The following is a 19,224-nucleotide window of genomic DNA, read 5'->3' on the forward strand; positions in this document are numbered from 1 at the left end:
GTGTCTACACCCTGTTACACAATGGCTGGCAAAGCTACATTAGGGGGAGACAGGAAAATGGTCTGCAGGCCGAGAAGTGGCTCTAAGAGAATCAGTAACTGTAGGCTGAGGCATACTTTTCTTTCTTTTTTTTCTTTTTAGAAACAGCCAAATTTGATTGCCAAGGTCAAACTGTTCTATTATCACAAAAAAATAATTTTAAAATGTGTTCAGAATTCTTTTACAACTGATAGAAGTTAACAAATTTCCATTGCATAAAGTCCAAACACCAAATCAACCAATGTGCCAACCAGTGTTACAAATTAGGTCCACACACTTTAACTACACTAAACTGCCGTAAAATAACAGTTAATGGCAAGCAAAAAAAGAAGTTATGCACTCACCATAACTTTCCATCAGTGCTGTCCATTTTCATTCTCCCTCAGCTGTTGGGCTCGGATCCAATCCTCGGATCCGACTCTGCTGTTACTTTAGCCTGTAAAGCTCTCAAGCTCCTCCCTTCCCCATAATGCACCAACCACTAACATAACCCAGATTTTGTTTGCTGGTTTACATAAACTAGGAAATACTAATATAATATTCCTGACAGAAGAAACCACACCTGGAACTTAACATGAGGGACAGTGGTGTCCTTATAAGCCCACAGTCTTCTAGAAATCAACTGTGAAAAAAGGTTGGGGGTTAGTGGGTGGGAGGTTGAGGAAGATGAAAATGGACAACACAGATGGAACGTTATAGTGAGTACATAAGTTCTTTATGTGATGTTGTCAATTTTCATTCTATCCTCATCTGTCTGGGACAGACTCCTAGCTGCCTAAAATCCTGGGTGGACTGTAAGGAAGGCTATTCCTGAGCACAGTTGAGCCAAAGGCTGCTCTTTCCCTCAAGACCAGATCCAGTCTGTAATGAGTAATAAAGGCATGAGGGTTGGCCCAAGTTGCAGCCGCACATATGTCGTCCATGGAACCCCTGGAGAGAAACACTGAAAAAGTTACCATGGACCTTGTTGAATGGGCTCCTAAAGGTTTTGGTAAGTATAGACCCAACTTGTTGTAGACAAATGATATGCAAACCATCAGCCATCTGGCTGAAGTAACCTTTGCAACTGATTTGCCCAATTTAGAATCTGCAAAGTAGACAAATAATTGATCTAACGTCCTAATTTGCTTTGTTCTATGTAAGTAAAAATGTAATTGTCTGTGGACACCCAATAAATGCAACATGTAGTCACCTTTGTGTGCAAATTTAGGAAAGAAAAGGACAGATTAATGGACTGGTTGATATTGGATTCTGACACCACCTTAGGAAGGAAAGAAGGGTCGGTACATAATATTACTCGATCCCTATGAAAAATCAAGTATGGAGGTTTAGAAGAAAATGCTTGAAGTTCTGAAATTCTTCTAGCAGAGGTAATGGCCACTAGAAAGATAGCTTTCCAGGTCAGGAATTTAAGATCACATTTTGCTGCTGGTTTAAAGGGGGAATGAATTAAATCCCATAGTGGAGTAGAATCTTTATAGGAAGGTCTGAGAATGACAGTACCGCTCATAAAAAGGCATACAAAGCTTACATGAAGCCAAGGAAGAATTTTCAAATCCAACATGAAAGTTAGAGATTGCAGCTAACTGAACTATAACTGTTGAGGAACATTGATGAAAGAAGACTTGAAGCGTTCCACAAAATCACACAAACGCATCCAGGTATGTCTCCTTATTGAGATGCCCGAATCCGCTGCCCTTGAGGTACCCTCAGCTGCGTGAGAGATGAGCCTCATAGATGAGTTTGAGATGGATTGAAGGGTTGCCAACTGTGAAGCTACCTTAGCTTGAGCCTCTGCAGTAGTAGATCCTGAAGGAGTATTTGACAATACCTTAACCAAATCTCTTTGCAGCCTTGTAATATGTGCCAGGTAATTCAGTGACCTAACAGCAAAGGTCAATGAAGCATAGACATTCTTCCCGAACCTGTTCAAAGCCCTGAACTCTCTATTGGGGGATGGACAGTGGAACACTGCTCCACAAATTCCTTCTTTGTGGAGGCCACTACAAACATGGCATCTACATGCACTCCCTTACGCCAGTGTTCCTTTCCTGTCAGAGGTGCCAGAATTTGGTCTGGTCTCTTGGGGATGGGTTCAACTGCATCAGGTTTCTTCCATGCCCTCTGCTTTTAATAGCAGTAGGAATTCAGTGGAAGGAGGGAGGAAGAGTCAAAGGCAAGCAAGACATCATAAAGTTGCAAGGACTCAACAAAGAAAGGGCCATCAATAAAGGGGTTCAAGGAATGGATGTCTAAAGCACTTGGCTTTCTTACAAGAAGGACTTCTCTACTGAAAAGCTTCCTCAGAGAAGACTATAGTAAGGAAGCCATAAAAAGGGACTCCTCAAGTGCAAGCACCCGATTACCTAATAATGGTTGCTGGGTAGACGGAGGCCAGTGTGAGACGCTGTGATCATCAAAGAGTAGGAGGAGTATGGGAAACGCCTAGTGTAGGCCTAGCATTAGCCTTACACCTGAATCCCTAAGGAGGGAATTCTGCATCAGTGACTGAAGTTCCTACCAATAATCAAGCAGTTTTCCTTACTTAATAGCTCGTCCTCAACCTCGATCAGCTCAATCCCATTTACCCTGAACATGGGTGTGGGAGTCCTTAGAAGTGAAGCCTTGGTCCTCAATACTTTAGATAAGCAACCAGGTGATTTAAGTGACGGTTCCATGAGATGCACAGGAGAGACCCACAGTCAGGCGAAACACTGCAAATGGAACTGCCTCAAGCCATCAACGTGTTTTTAGGCATGTCTTGAATTATTGAGCTCACTTACTTTAAAGAACATTTACTATTTTTTTTTTAACTTCAAAAGCAAGACCCCCACCCTACACCCACCCATAAGGGAACTTTGCCTCCTGCATCCCCCAAACTAATTTAGCTATGAGGTTACAAAACCTGATGGTAAGTTACAAAAAAAAAAAAATCAGGGATTGCCCATTCAAGTAAATAGGCCCAATCATTCAAGACTCAATGGATAATGAGTAGAGAACATAACTGAATAACAGTGCAAACATCCTTAGATGTACCTCCATGGTGGATGGCAGGGGCCTCTCCTCCTCTTGCCTAATTCCAAAATCATCAAAATAGAAAAGAATCTCATCCCACTAATTAGGTATGACTATTGTTCTGCAAGTCAGGGACTTCATGAAAAATAAAGATTTACCTCAGGCAGAGATAAGCCACAGCCAGGAGAACACTGACATATAAAAATGGATGAGCACAAAGGTGGACTGGACCCTTCCATGAGTCTTGCAAGGAGCTACCTTTCTGCTATATTATGTAAAATTAGAATAATAGTTTCACTGATAATTACAAATAGAAAACAAAAAGCATACAAATGTAGGAATGTTTACCAACAATCACAAGGAAAGAGATGTAACAGTGTGACTGGTTGAAAAAGAATGGTAAGCATAGGTGACAAGTGAGCTTATATTTCATATACGTGATATCAAGGTGCATGTGCCATAATGAGTATGCTTCTTTCCTAGAGTGAAAAAAACTTTTCATGATGCCAAATACTGACTGGTATAGAGCATAAATATAGCCACAGAGCCTATCATGTAAGGTCTTTGATATCAGATGTTTCACAATCCTATTTTGCTGTATAATTTTTTTAAAATAATAAGCTATTTTACCATTGCTATTACACAACTCATCACTTCAAAGCAGCACTTCTCTCGGCACCAATGTCTCTGTATTTTGCTTTTTGTGCCCACTGGTCTACAAAACTGGATCTCAGCTCTAGAAACATGCTAGCACATGCCTAAATAATTTGTTCTTACATTCTAAATGCCTTGCTCTAAAACTTACCCTCTCAATAGCTTCTTTTTCCTGAGGTGTTACTTGGATGTAGTTCATGTGCCTCCCTCCAGCTTCTGCCCGATTGCCGGATTCTTGAACAAGAGGCTCATTCAGCATCTGAATGAATTGCTCTTGATGTTGACTAATTTGCTGCAGTATGTAAAAGAAGAAAATGTCAAACACAGCACAAAAAGCTGGGAGTGTCTGCATCTATCTATATCTCACTAAACAAACACACGCACACACATGCACCTACGCAAGCACAAAAGCATACAGACACAAACCTATACACACACACCTACCTTGCATTGTAAACAACATACAACAGGTAGTTCCTTTGTGGCGCTACAAAGTACAACTGTGTAAATGAACTTATCATAAAAAGAAGTTATGTACTTAGCATAACGTTCCATCTGTGTTGCGATCTTCATTTATCCTTGACCTTTTGGGAAATAGTTCCGATCCTTGGAAATGGCTCAGCCATTAAACAGCTTGTGCAAGCCACAAACTCTCGAGCTAAGATTCTACCCATAATATCCCTCTCCATATCACCTCAGATTGGGTTTGCAACTACACAGGAAGACAGAAGAATATGTATGTGGAATTGAAGAGGCTATATCTGAGGTCAAACCTAGTAAAGTTACCAGGACAAGTGTCCGATCCTCCAAAAAGTCTGCAGGATGGGGAAGGAAGGTGGGGTGCCGAGGATAAATGAAGATTGACAACACAGATGGAACGTTACGGTAAGTACTTAACTTCTTTATCTGATGTTGTCAATCTTCATTTATCCTTGACTTTGGGGACAGAATTCCCAGCTACTCTAGATCTTGGGTGGCCTTATGTAAGGATATTCCTGAGAACCAAAGGATGCTCTTCCCTGGAGACCAGATCCAATTTGTAATGAGTGATAAAGGTATGCGAAGTAGCCCAAGTTGCTGCTGCGCATACTTCATCCATGGATGTCTTAGGTCCACAGGTTCATAGGTAGGTACTAGGCTATCTGCCCAAAGGCATTTATAAGCCTCGCAGGAATGTGTTGGCTTTCACCACCCCCTTAGATTAGTTCCCTGTGCCTCTGTCCAGCAGAGCCACTGAAGTGATCCCCAGGGTAAACTTCCTGTTTCTCATCCACTCAAGGCTTCTCCTGAAGAGTGTTAGTGAGGAGCTCTGCCTAATGTAAATTGGAATCTTGTTCCAGCATGGGAAGTCTCTGGGACAGGACTCTATCCCTCCAGCATGTCCTATTTATTGTTGTGGTGAGGTTTAGATCCCTAGAGCGTGTGGCTGGAGGGGATATGGTTTTCTTTAGGTGGAGCATATCCATCAATTCTGGGTTGGACATGGCCTTGTATGTCAGGCAGACATCACCTCTGAGTAGGCGGTATGCAACCGAGTACAGCTGGAGTTTCTTCAGTCAAGCTGCATAGGGCATCTGTTTGAGGCCAGTGATCCTCTTGGTGAGGTACTACTGTGGTCTTTCCAGCTGTTGCAGGTGTCTTGTAAGGTACATCCCAAATGGGGCATTGTACTCTATGATGGGTCTGATGAGTGACGCATAGAGGGGCACAATGACCTCTTTTGATCTGGACACAAACCCTTTTGTGATAAGGTGGGCCACTTAGAAGGATTTTCTAATCATTTTGGCAATGTGATTATCAAAGGAGAGATTACTATCTACTTGAGTCCACAGATCTCTTATTTCGTCTTCCGTATTTAGGGGGCTACCACCTATGTGGTAATTTGTGGGTACTTTGTTTTTTCCAAAGGGGATGACTATGCACTTTTTGGCATTTAGCTTGAGGCCATGGTTTTGACACCAGGTATCTGTCTCAGTGAGACACTTTTGGAGGATGGCTGTGTCAGTCGGAGACTCAATTATAGCCCTTAGTTTGCAGCTGTCTGCGAACTTGGTCAGCCATAGTCCTCCTGTGCTTGCCTGTACCTCTGAGAAGTATATGCCACACAAGAGGGGTCCTGGGACTGAGCCCTGGGGAACGCCACTTGTAACTGGTTTAGAGTCAGATCTAGCTCTCGCAACTCTTACCATGTGGGGTCCGTCTGTGAGCCAGTTGGCAACCCATCTCGTGACATAGGGGTTTATCTTCAGGCTGGTGAGCTTGTCTATAATACCAGAATGGGGAATGGTGTCAAAGGCCTTTGCGAAGTCTAGGTAGGCTGTGTGGACCCCCTTTCCCTCATTTATAGCCTTGGTAACTGTCTCAAAGAAGTCCACCAGGTTTAGGAGGCATGATCTGACCTTAACAAAGCCGAACTGGGTAGGTTCCCGTGTACGGAGGTTCCTAATGTCTCTGTTAATGAAATCCACGATGATACACTCCACAGCCTTGCAGACCAAGCTAGTCGGGTTTATAGGGCGATACTGCCTGGGGTCTTTTGTGGGCTCCACCTTTGTAGAGCAGAATAACCGTTGCTGTGCACCACTCTATGGGTACGAAGCCTGTGGAGAGGCTGAGTTTGAACATTGTCTTTAGGTGAGGGATTAGTTCATCTTTGAGCTCATGTAGGACGCAGCCTGGGACACCGTCCGGTCCCACTGATGCTGTGTTTTTGGCTTTGAGGAGTGCTGTTTTAACCTGAATGTCTGTGATTTCAGGGGTACTACATTTTTCTGGTATGGTTATGGGCCCTTTTGGGGGTGAAGTTTGCACTGAACCTGTCTGCCAGGATGCTGGCGATATTGGTTGGTTCAGTGTATTTTGTGCATTCTGCACTAACTCTGAGCAGATCTGAGAATTGCCACTTAGATTCTTGACATAGCTAAGAAATACCTTGTGGTTATCTTTGGAGTCTTTGGCAATTTTTCTTTTGAAGCTAGCCTTGGATGATTTTATGAGGGATCGTAGTTTCTTGTGGATACTGATCAGGGATGTCTTCCCCTCTTGGGACTTTACGCTTTTCTGTACTAGTTTCCTCCTTCTACTGTACAGCTTGTTTATGGCAGGGGTCCACCAGACTGGTTTCCTTTTCTTGGAAGAGTGAGTCTTGGTTTTGCTTGGGATAGCATGATCCATGCATTCTTGTAGGTGCCCGTAGAGTGCATTAGTAAAGGATTTTGCAGCTTGGGTAGTGTTATCCTTTAGCATGGGGGATTTGAAACTTTCCACCTCGGTCTTAAGTAACGTGAAGCTTGCTTTTGAAAGTTTTTCACGGTGGTTTCTTTGACCGGTGGTGGGGACGGAATGTGGATATCCAGAGTGATTAGTTTATGATCAGGTCTAACCAGCGAGGGGTTGACCTCTGGTGTGGAACACCGGTCGCCCATGTTGGTGATAACCAGGTCCAATATGTTGTTACCTCTGGAGAGGGTAATGGCCAGTTGATCCAGGGCATTTGAGTTTATAAATTCTAGAAAATGTTGGGCAAGGGAGTTAGTACTTGAGTAGTTCTCCCAGTTAATGTTTCAGCAACTGAAATCACCCAATATCAAGGTGTTTGGCAGGACCTTTACGTTTCCCAGTGTTTCCAGAAATGCGGAATGGGGGACCTGGGACATGGTGGGTGATCTGTAGCAAGCTACAATTTGAATTGCAGTTCTGCCTGTTGTTAGTTGCACGTGGATGATCTTTGAAATATCGTACTGTGCCACTAACCTGGAGGTGTGGGTATCCTTGATGAATATGGATACGCCCCCGCATTTTGTATTTCCGTCTGGGTTTTGTGGCTGAAATGTATGGTATGAGTTGTAGCCTGGTAGTGCTGGGGTGCTCTCTGGAGCCTTAAACCAGGTTTCTGTTACTGCACATATATCGATTTTGTCCATACTGAGGAGTGCCTTGAGTGCATGCATCTTGAGGTTTGGACTTCTGGCGTTGAGTAGCATTACCCTCAGTTTTTTGTTATTTGTGCTATTTTTCGGTGGTGGGTTTGTCTTTTGAGTCTTGCCTAAAAAAGGCACTATGGGGGTGGCAAGAACCTTGGCCAGTATTCGAAAGCCTAAGTGTGACAGGTGCAAGCCATCTGTAGCGAAGTAGCGTGGCTGGTCGAGCATGTCATCCCAGGCTGACAGACAGTGGATCCCCTTTGAATGACACCAGAAGCTTAGCCAATTGTTGAAATTGATAATTTTTTCTTTATACCATGGTACAATTCTTGGTGAGGGCAGGATGCTACTCAATGTCAGGGTCATACCAGCCTGGGCTACATGATCAGAGAGCTCTTCCATGTCTCTTTTCATGTAGTCCAGGGAGATACGGCTCAGGTCATTCACACCAACATGGACAATGACAGAGTCGCATTTGTACTTGTTCTGGAGTGACCTCAGTGCTTGTGTTATGTGGTGGATCCTAGCACCCGACAGGCAGCTCTCCTTGTTCAACCTAGTGAGTGGGACGTCAGTGTGCCTGACTATAGAGTCACCTATTACTAGTGTGTTGGGTATGTAATTTTGCCTTAAGGGCTGTGATTGCGTGGCACACTGGTTTTGTGACATATGTGTTTCATGATTTGTGTTGGGGGGTGGAGGTAACTTGGATGTCTGCTTTGGAGGTCTCTGTTGCTTTTGCAGATTTTTATTTAGAGCCTCTGAGTATGTTTTTGTGTATTTATGTGTGTTTTTTGCTGGTGTTGGTTTCATAGGTCTATGTGAGACTGGTGGTGTGATGCAAGTAATTCCCTTCTCCTCTTGACTGTCTGGGTCCAGTCTTGACTTGAGAGAGCTTAACCTCCAGTTTGGCTGTATAATTGCATCTCTCGCATGTATCAGTGTTTGGTGGTAGGAGGAGAGCGTTGTCTATGTACATGAGGCAGATGTAACATTGCCTCAAAATGCCCAGATTCACCAGCTGGACCGGAGAGAACGCCTGAAACTGCCCTTTGGACATGCCTGGATAGGTACAGTGATCTATTTTACTGATTGGCTGGTAAGGTCGAATAGAGAGCCTTGTCCTTCTCAACAGTATTGGGGGGGGGGTGTAGTGCTAAGGTTTATTAGTGCTTGCTATAAGTTTTGAGCAAGTGCCGGGCTGAGTAGTGAATGGTTTGAGTGCTTAAGTTGAAAGTTTGTCTAGTTCCAAGAGAAAAATTGAGGAGTAGACTTTGTGGAGCCGGAAATAGTTATACCCTAGCTAACCAGCTCTGCCCAGCGTGCAAAACCGCGCCAATGTGGGCTTTATAGCAGAGAAATGAAAGAGATAGAAATTAGACCAACATGGCCAATAAACTACTAATTTCTGGCCTGAAACCACTCCTCCAGGGACAGATAGGCTGCTCAAAGCTCCCCTATCTCACAGGTGAACAGAGAAACGTCCTTTTATCCAAGTAATCCAAGTAAGGTATGGGAAAACACAGAAACTTGTAACACAGCCCTGACTTCAGCACTAACTTGAAAACTGGACTATACTAGCCTAGAGAGGTGGGACATTTTTTTTTGTTTTTTTTCCAAAAAATAGAGCAGATACAATAAAAAAAAACACTTTAAATGCACAGAAATTGCTATCACACTTGGGTGTGTAGTGTACAACAGTTAAACAGGTAATTTAAACAAAAAAACGACTTTGTTAAAGTGCAGGCAGTAAAATAAGTACAATATGTAGCTGAAACAAGCTTTTTAAATCACAGAAACTCTAAAAAAAATTGGCGTTTCTGGCAGAATTAGCTAAAGGCAGCAAGAAAATGCAGAAAAATTATACTTAATCACGCCAAAGTCTCTCTTTTGTCTCTCTGCGTCTGTAGAACTCTGCAGGGCACCAGGCAGGAGCTTGCTGAGCTGTATACAAGCACAAAAACCTTGCAAATGTGGGTTTTATAGCCCAGAAATTAGTAGTTTATTGGCCATCTTGGAATGGAAAACCGCAGATGTGGCTGTTGCCCTAGTAGTGCTCTCACTGGCGCTAGTAATTGGAGATTCTTTTTATGGTATATGAAACTAAGTGTCTCATAACCATCTTGAAGAGGTGACTTTAAGCACTTGGGCTTCAGGCCAGTTGTTTTACATTAAGAAGATTTGTGGTCTGTACTCTTGTGGGAGGAGAGGATAGATTCTGCCCTTCTGAGCTGGGAATTTCTGATTAAAGGCTTATTGTGCCTGCTTATTTGAATTGTTTCTTTCTGGAATTGGTGTGCCTTGTTTGTTGTAGTATAGACTAGATTCAGACCTGCTGAATCTAGCTTTGTTTGTATAATTTGAGCACTAATCCAGGCCATCTTTTTTGGAGAAGATTCGCCTGCACCCCAGTGGCAAAAGTGTGCAGCTGGAGCTTGTGTGATTGAAGACTGCTGGAACAGGGCTCAGTTTTTAGCTTTTTTATTGGTTAATTGGTTAATTTGTTCAAATGAGTTTGCTACTGTTACATTTAAAAAAAAAAATGTTCTAGCCTGTTTTCCTGCCTTTCCCATTACTAGAGTAGTCCAGATACAGATTTGCTGTATTCAGGACGGCATTAGCTCCCCAGACCTTTCTGTGTTATAGGGAAGCCTCTCACCTTATCAGTGGGAGCGGTAAGCACTAGGTAGCCTATCTACCTCAAGAGGAGTGGTTTCTATCTCTCTTTCAACTTTCTGCTTTAAAAGCCAGTGTTTGCACGGGTTTACGCGCCGTGCAGCGCCACTAAGCTAGGTTAAACTATTACCAGTGCCAGAAAATCTGCTCTTCAAGTTTTCCCTTAGATCTTACTAGTTTTCCTCTCTCTCTCTTGCATTTAAATAGCTTATTTGCCTAGCACTTCATCTGGTTTCTAGTAGCAATTATTGTAGCACACACAAGTGCTAACAGTACTTATAACGTCCTATAAGGAAACAGTTCCAGTAATTATTAATAATGACCATCCCTCCTGGCATGTCTAAAGGTCAGTTCTCTGTGCTTTCTCCTATTAATCTGGTGAGCTTGACAATAGTAGATCCAAACTGGAGTCACCACACGGAAAAGCCAAGTAAAAAACGTCCTTTATTTTTCCATAAAAACACAAGCGCTTTCACGTAGATGTACTACGCTTCATCAGGTGTAAATAACATAAAACAAATGAACTGTTTTTATACATAGCCTTTCGGCGCGAAAATCAGGAAGCCAAGCTTCAATTAACTAATGGTTAAATCAGCTGATGTTATAGTTAAATCGGAAATGACCAATATTTAAAAAATGAACCTTATACCTAAACATTCATTTAACAACAGACTTTTCAGAAAATCTTTAAATACAATGCATTAAATAAGTAATACATGACTAAAATATGTTGAAGGCACTGCATCGCTAAACCGCTGCAAGCCTAGTTGACTTGAGGACTGCCAATGCTGGCTTATAACTTGTCAAACTCCCAGTCGGAACGTACTAAAACTTTCTTTCTTGTTTTACCTGATAGTTAATCATTCATATGTTCAAAACATCAACTGATGTGTTTCAAAAAACATCATTAGGTTCAAAATACATATTACCACATTCAAGACGGCTAAACATTAAGAAGTGATGAGACATTACCGCTTTAAAGCCTATATCTCCTCCACCGCTGTGGTAGGGTTGAATCAATTTAATTAGCTGGTAAACCCGGTTAATTTGTATTGTTTGAAAAATGTTGTTAAGGGCTCCATGGAAACAGTGAACAAGAAATGTAAACATGTCAACTGAATACCGGAGCTCAACAATACCTAAAACGTCTCTCACATATTTTACCTTTTGTTTAGAAGTTGCTCGTGTACACAGTAAATAGTAAAGAGTCCGAGATTTCAAAACAAGTGTAGATCTCTCATGAGTTACAATTAACTACATTTAAAAATCTATAATCAAAATATCACTGATCGTGCAACTAATTCTCATTCAAACGAATACATCAAAACCATAGAAAAAAGATTCACAATAACTACTATTCTACATATAATGTAATGTGACAAAAGAAAACAAATATCTCATCTGAAGTGCTTAAAGGAATATCGCACTTAATTACTTGGAACAACCCGTATTAATGTTTTAATAATATAAACAATAACTAAAAGACTGCTAAAAAAACTGATTTTCCAATATGTAGTCGCAAATATGTATCACAATCAAAATGAAAAAAAGTTAATATGAAAATCCGTTTTATTGTCGTGAAGCCAGACGTCCTTGCCTATCTCTTCTAATAACCAAGGACATCTGTATATTCCATTGACAATCCCCAAGTAGCTTCTGCTATCGCATATGAGCTGTGTAAAGGAGTGTATGTAAAAAACAACAAATGAGCTATGACCATGCTCACATTTACCTAATGACTAAAAATTTTTTAAAAATAAAAATAAAAAAATCATCAATTCAACTGTCTATAAATATAATAAAAATTACAGTCATAAACTCAATTTCACCAGTGTAAAATAAAATAGACTTGATTATTAGACACTGAACAAACGCGACCACACTAAAGTAATATAGATAATTACTACAAATAAAACGAAATCAAGATATTTTCATATTCAGCTCTTAAAAAATTCTCATAAATGGACCTATAAGTCCCCTTCATCCAGAAAATCCAGTAAAAAACTTAATATGCATTAAATTAATTATTTAAGAAAAACTGTGTTGTCATGGCTGTCCATATACACGTGATAGTGTACAAAAGTAAAAAAATATGTAAAAGTAAAACTAATATATTATCTAACTAAATCAACTTCTAGTTTATCAAGTTAAAATGTCAAACTTAATATTTATAATTTTTTTAATCAATATTTCTTTCGATTATCCAGAACAAGTTTTACAGATACTGATTGATTAATCCCAGGAGATATATGCGCTTTAAAAGTCAAAATCCACTTCAGCTCTCTAATGGCTAACTGGTTGTTATTATCTCCTACTCTGGGGTTTTGAGGTAACATCTCCAATACTTTAAAGCCAAAACTATGGTTGTTGTATTCTATGACATGTTTGGCTAGGGCATTAGACTCTTTCTCTTTCCTGATGTCGTAACAGTGGTTATAAACCCTGTCACGTAACCGTCTCTTAGTCAAACCGACATAGAATACGTCACACTGATTGCACGTAGCCAAATATATCAAATTGCTACTATTGCAATCACTGAAAAATCTTGGAACAAATGTGAAAATACCTTCTGGATGTATAAAACTAATACATTTGGATATGTATGGACACATAGAACAGCCACCACATGGAAAGGTACCCATCTTATCATGATTAATAATACTATGTGAGAGTGTATGTTCTAAACAGAGAATTTCTTTCAGACTCTGAGAGGTTCTATAGCTGAACCTAGGAAATTCACCCACTATGGTTTTAGTAAAAGGATCTGTGACCAACACATTCCAATTTCTGACAATAATCTTATTTAAATTAAAACTATCACTAGTGAACTTGGTGATATAGCTCAATTTATCTGTAAAATTTTCTTTAACATTAATACGTTTCCTATGACCAGCAATGTTTCTAGCTGCAACAATACCCCCAGAAACAAGTAACTTATCCATAACTTCTTGTTTACATTCTATAAACATCTTAGAGGGATACCCCCTTTCCCTGAACAAAACCTCTAAAGTATTTAGTTCCCTATCCAAGGTATCACTGTGTTTGCATATTCTAAAAATTCTATGCAATTGACTAGATATTATCCCTTCAAAAGTATGTCTCGGGTGCATGCTGCTAAAGTGTAGCAGCGTATTCCTCCAAGTGGACTTCCTATATAAAGATGTAACAATCCTTTCATCTCTAAATTGTAATTGCAAATCTAAAAAATGTATCTCATTATGGGAAGTCTCCACTGTGAATCTCAGAAAAGAGGAAGTTGTTTCCAGCTCTTTGACAAATTTAATACAGTCTGACTCAGTACCATCCCAAACAAAAAGCACATCATCCACAAATCTTTTATAGATTCTAATTCTTTTGAAGTCTGGATGTTTAAATAAATGTTCCTGTTCCCAATTATACGCTACAAGGTTGGCATAACTGTTTGCGCAGGGGGTGCCCATGGCAACCTCCCATTTTTGCAAATAAAGTTTGTTCTGAAACAGGAAAACATTATTATTAAGTATTAGATCTAAAAGATAATTAATGAGAATTTTCCTGTTGTTACTATAATCAGACAGAGTGACTAATACTTCATCAATTGCCTGAAGTCCCTGCTCGTTGGGGATACAAGTGAAGAGGTTTTTGACATCCATTGTCACTAGTAACAATGGAACATCCTTACTACTAAAGTCAAAATCTTTCAAGGAATCTATTAGTTGGTATGAATCACTAAGAATATGTGGAATACAGTCCACTAAAGGTCTTAAAATACTTTCTACAAAAGAAGAGATGGTACAGGTTACCCAGTTACTACTAGAGACTATCGGTCTCATTGGTATAGGTCTGAGGCCCTTGTGTATCTTGGGTAAGCCTTTAATCAGAGGGGTAGTAGGATATTCTATAAAGAGATATTCATACAGTTCACAGCTTATCTGCCCTCCTAACAAAAGATCATAAAGATCAGCATGTACAGTTTTAATAATCTTCTGATATTTTGTATTGCTGATCTTCTCATATACAGTGTCTTCTGATAAAAGATCAGTCATAGTGAGACCACAGTCTGAAGAATTCATTATGACTACGGCTCCACCTTTATCAGCTGGTTTAATAATAATGTCGGTGTTTCTCTTTAATGTTAGTAAAGAATCTTGTTCTGCTTTAGACATGTTAAAAAAGCAGCATCTCTTTTTATGTTGAGCAAACCAGTCATAAAAATCAGACTCACACATTCTCAGAAAACTCTCAACATTATGTGGCATATTAGGTATAAAGCTGCTCTTTGCTCTAAAAAATTTTTTTTACCTCATTGGTGTTAAATGCACTGTTGTTCTTAAACAAGATTTTGAGAGAAACATTACGACAGAACAGTCTTAAATCAACCAGCACCTCATTGAGGAAACTGGTTTGAGAGGGTATAAAGTTAAGACCTTTTACTAAAAGAGAAACATCTGAGTCAGATAAACTGTATGCTGAAACATTATATATAAGAGAGTTCAGTTTCGCTGTTTCCTTGATGCGGTGTATCTTTCTCCGGATCCTTTTCTTTTTCTTGGTCCTCTGCTGTGAGAACGGCCTCGCCACCCCATCTGTTCCTTCACTGGAAATGGTAAAAAAGTATTCATTATGGGAGCAGAGTCCTTTGGTTTTGCCCCTGCCAAAAGGAAAGCTGCGGCTGCTTGTTGATTGGGCGGGGGTGTATCATTAGAGCAATGAATGTCACTCGTAACAGCTGAGGAATAGGAAGGTTGAATATTATGTGCTGTTATATTGTTCCTCTGAATACTGGTCACTGGTAATGATGGCAACAGATCTGAGGGAGCAGTGTTCAAAGTCACATTAGCAAAAGACTCTGAACCAATGTTACTATCTGGATTATTCGTTCTAGAAGCTCCTTGTGGATGAGAATTACTATTCCTTGGCCAAATGAAGATCTGACCTGTGGCAAAGTCATTGGCATCTCTATGAATCTTTCTCTGTTTCACCATTTTTAAACGTTCACTAAAAGAGTGGACTTGGGTCAGGATATTATCAAGCCTTTTGACAAAATATTCCGTAGAAAATTTGTCTAAAATGTCTTTATGTTGTGACTCTATCTTCTTCCTTAGGGCTGCTTCTAATGGAGCAAAATATTCCAATAACAAATTAATATAACTAAACCCAAGCTGTATATTTAAATCTTGCCACTTCCTCAACAGTACAGGATGGGAGTCACCATAGGAAGGCATACAAAAGACACGCATGCCTCTAGGTATGATTTTGAAATAAATGCATGCCTCTAGGTGCAATCTCTGCCACACGTACCTCTGCAGTTGGTATACGTCATCTTGAAACAATCTCGTTAATTTATTAAATTCAGCTACAGACTCACCAGTAGAAAGTTGTGGAGCAGCATTAGCTGGATTATTCAGTTCCAGAGTCAATAAAGGATTCTCGGTATTATACTTAATAAAGTCCCAGGCAGTTGAAACTGATGTCCTCATCTCTGGAGTGAAATCTAGTTCAATGTCCGTTTGATCCACGAGTCAAAGTTACTGGCAGCACCAAACGAGAAAGAAAAAATGTAGTGAACTGCAGCAACAAAAACTATTACCAGTGCCAGAAAATCTGCTCTTCAAGTTTTCCCTTAGATCTTACTAGTTCTCCTCTCTCTCTCTTGCATTTAAATAGCTTATTTGCCTAGCACTTCATCTGGTTTCTAGTAGCAATTATTGTAGCACACACAAGTGCTAACAGTATTTATAACGTCCTATAAGGAAACAGTTCCAATAATTATTAATAATGACCATCCCTCCTGGCATGTCTAAAGGTCAGTTCTCTGTGCTTTCTCCTATTAATCTGGTGAGCTTGTGAGAGATGCACTTATATATCCAAACTGAAAGACATGCACTCTCCAGCCAAGACCAGAATAGCTGGTCAAGAGGAGAAGATCAACACCTGCACCACACCACATGGAACACACAGCCCTCCAGAACATCCACCATCACAACTCTCACATAAAAGCACAAACCACACACCCACCTTCACAGAGGCTCTCAACAGAATTATACCCAAACAGCACAGACCTCCAAATCAGAAACGCACTCTACAACCACAACACAGATCAACTTACAAGACACACAGCTCACCTACACAGTGTGCCCCTCAAGCTAAGCCCCTAAGGCAAAACAGCTTGCCCAATACACTAATCATAGGTGACTTGATAGACACACTGATGTCCAACTCACTAGGTTGAACAAGGAGAAGGTAACAGCTGTCTGTTAGGTGCCAGGATCCGACACAACACACGCACTCAGGTTACTCCACAAGTACAAGTACAACTCTGTCATTGTCCATGTGGGTGCGAATGACCTGAGCAGTACCTCCCTGGACTACATGAAAAGAGACATGGAGAAGTTCTCGGATTATATGGCCCAAGCAGGTATGACCCTGGCCCTGATCCATCCTACCGTCACCTAGAATGATACTGCAGTACAAGCAGGGAATGACTGACTTCAACAACTGGCTAAGTTTCTGGTGTCACTCTACGGGCATCCAGTAACTGTTTGCTTGGGATGATATGACTGACAGACCTCGATGCTTTGCCAGAGATGGCCTACATCTGTCACCCCTAGTTTTACGGATACTGGCTAAGGCTCTTGCCACCCCTATAGTGCCTTTTTTAGGCAGTGTTCCAAAGACCAAATTACCACCATAACAGTTATAAATAAATGCAATCTGAGGGTCATGCTGCTCAATGCTAGAAGTCTAAATTTCAAGATGTAATCCCTCAAAAGGGTCTATATTACACGATCGATTGTTTAGGTGACTGAACACCTAAATGTCGACCTGTAAATGTCGAACTCTGACAATCGTGAAAGGCCATTTAAGAGAATTTTTCCCCTGGGAAAAAATTTGCTTGGCCATCATTGGTAATTTGCCCTTTTCCCCAATGTAGAGTGATCTCAAGAGTTGGTATATTTAGTTAGGAGGGATGTGGGGGGCGAAGTCCTCCACTTGATTAGTGTTTAAAGGTTTGTTTTGTTTCCTATGGCCAAGTGAATTTTTTTCCCAGGGAAAAAATTCACATAAATGGCCGTTCACAGTTTTAAGGGTTCGACATTTAAGTGTTCGATCACTTTAACGTTCAATCACGTAATACAGACCCTGCTCGAAGCAGTCCTCAAAATGGAGATCAACATTTGTGCTGTAACAGAGACCTGGTTTAAAGCAGCAGAAAGCACCCCTGCGCTACCAGGCTATAACTCATTCCACAGCCCCAGAAAATGGACTGAAGCTCCAAAGGTGGTGGCGTCTCCATATTCATAAAGATATGCACACCTCCAGACAGTAGCCCAGCATAACGCATCAGAGATACTTCAGGTACAACTAACAGTGGGTAAGATGGTGATTCAGGTTGTAGCCTGCTGTAGGTTCCCAACCATGTCCCATGACTCTCATTCCACATTCCTAAGCACCCTAGAAACTATTAGGGTCCAACCTAACACTCTCGTACTGGGTGACATCAACTGAGAAAACTACTCAGGCACCAATACACTTGCCCAACGCTTCCTGGAATTAATTAATTCCAATGCGCTGGACCAGCTCATTCTTACCCCCACTAGAGGAAGAAACATCCTTGACCTGGTTATTGCTAACATGGGCAACTGTTGCTCAACACCAATAGTCAATTCCTCCCTGGTTAGATCCGACCACAAACTAATTACCATGGAAATCCACATCTCACCCACACTACCAGCAAAGGTAACCACCATGAAAAACTTCTCCAAAGCTGACTTTGGGCTCCTAAAAACAGAGGTGGCTACCTTCACGGCACCCATTCAAATGGAAAACAGGTACATGACTGCCGAATCATACACCAATGCACTGTATGAACATGTACATAAATGCATGGAACTAGCCATACCCAACAGAACCAAGACACTCTCCTCCAAAAAAGGAAGACAATCTGGTGGTCCCCTGCCATTAACAAACTCTACAACAGAAGGAAGATACTGTTGCAGAAAAAGGTAAAGTCCCAAGACTGGAAAAACTCCATTATTAGCCTCAACAAAAAGTTGAGATCCCTCATCAAAACCTATAAAGCTAGCTATGAAGGCAGAATTGTGGCAGCCACTAAAAACAACCACAAAGCCTTGTACAGTTATATCAAGAATCTCCATGGCAATACCCAGATTTGCTCCGAGTTACTGCATAATGGTACCTCCTATACTGACTGAACACGTAGATAGAACAAAACTCTGAGAACAACAGTGGTCACAGAAACACAGAACTTTAATGAAGCTTTCAGGCTCTCAACCCTTCATCAGCATTACACAATATACAAATTTACATCATTTAAATAGAGGAACAATTAAAATCACATGATCAACCAGCCAATGAACTTTTTTTTTTTTTTTTTAAAAAGTTATTTAAAAGGGAAATGTTTAAAACATAAAAATATGTACAAATAATGTGTTATACATAATATATCATTTTTAGTAGTATTTTATAAGTTATTTAGTTGGCGTTTAACTAGTATTGGTTTTATACTAGTAGTGTTATTTAATCCTGGTGGATTTTCAGCCTGTAGTCTTATTATCCACTCTAGTTCTCTTGTTTCTACAAGGTTATTTATATCACCCCCCCTCATACCCACTTGTATTGCATCTATACATCTGAATTTAAAAGTATGTGTATTGAACTCATGTATGTGCTTATATAGGGCATTAGTCTGTATTTGTCTGTTTATTTCAGACCTATGTTCAATTATACGGTCTTTCAACCTCCGTATAGTCTTCCCTACATAAAATGCTTGACAATTTACACAAGTGGCAAGGTAGATAATCTTTGTGGTATTACAATTAGCATTAACATGAAAATAAAACTTCTTATGCGTTAAGACACTCTCCTCCAAAAAAGGAAGACAATCTGGTGGTCCCCTGCCATTAACAAACTCTAC

General features: G+C 40.5%; 1 protein-coding gene across 3 annotated transcripts in view; it reads right to left on the reverse strand.

Annotated features, from left to right (window-relative positions):
- RAD23B (RAD23 homolog B, nucleotide excision repair protein) overlaps window positions 1-19,224 on the reverse strand; it is a 1,748,186-nt gene that overhangs the window by 41,368 nt on the left and 1,687,594 nt on the right. For all 3 annotated transcript variants that reach the window (XM_044061046.1, XM_044061045.1, XM_044061047.1), the window contains one exon: window positions 3,860-4,000. In XM_044061046.1, the coding sequence (XP_043916981.1) occupies window positions 3,860-4,000 (141 nt within the window). The remainder of the gene's footprint in view (window positions 1-3,859; window positions 4,001-19,224) is intronic.

Source organism: Protopterus annectens, chromosome 2.part0 (assembly GCF_019279795.1).
Source record: "Protopterus annectens isolate FY-2018-M chromosome 2.part0, PAN1.0, whole genome shotgun sequence".
Classification (NCBI taxonomy): domain Eukaryota; kingdom Metazoa; phylum Chordata; order Ceratodontiformes; family Protopteridae; genus Protopterus; species Protopterus annectens.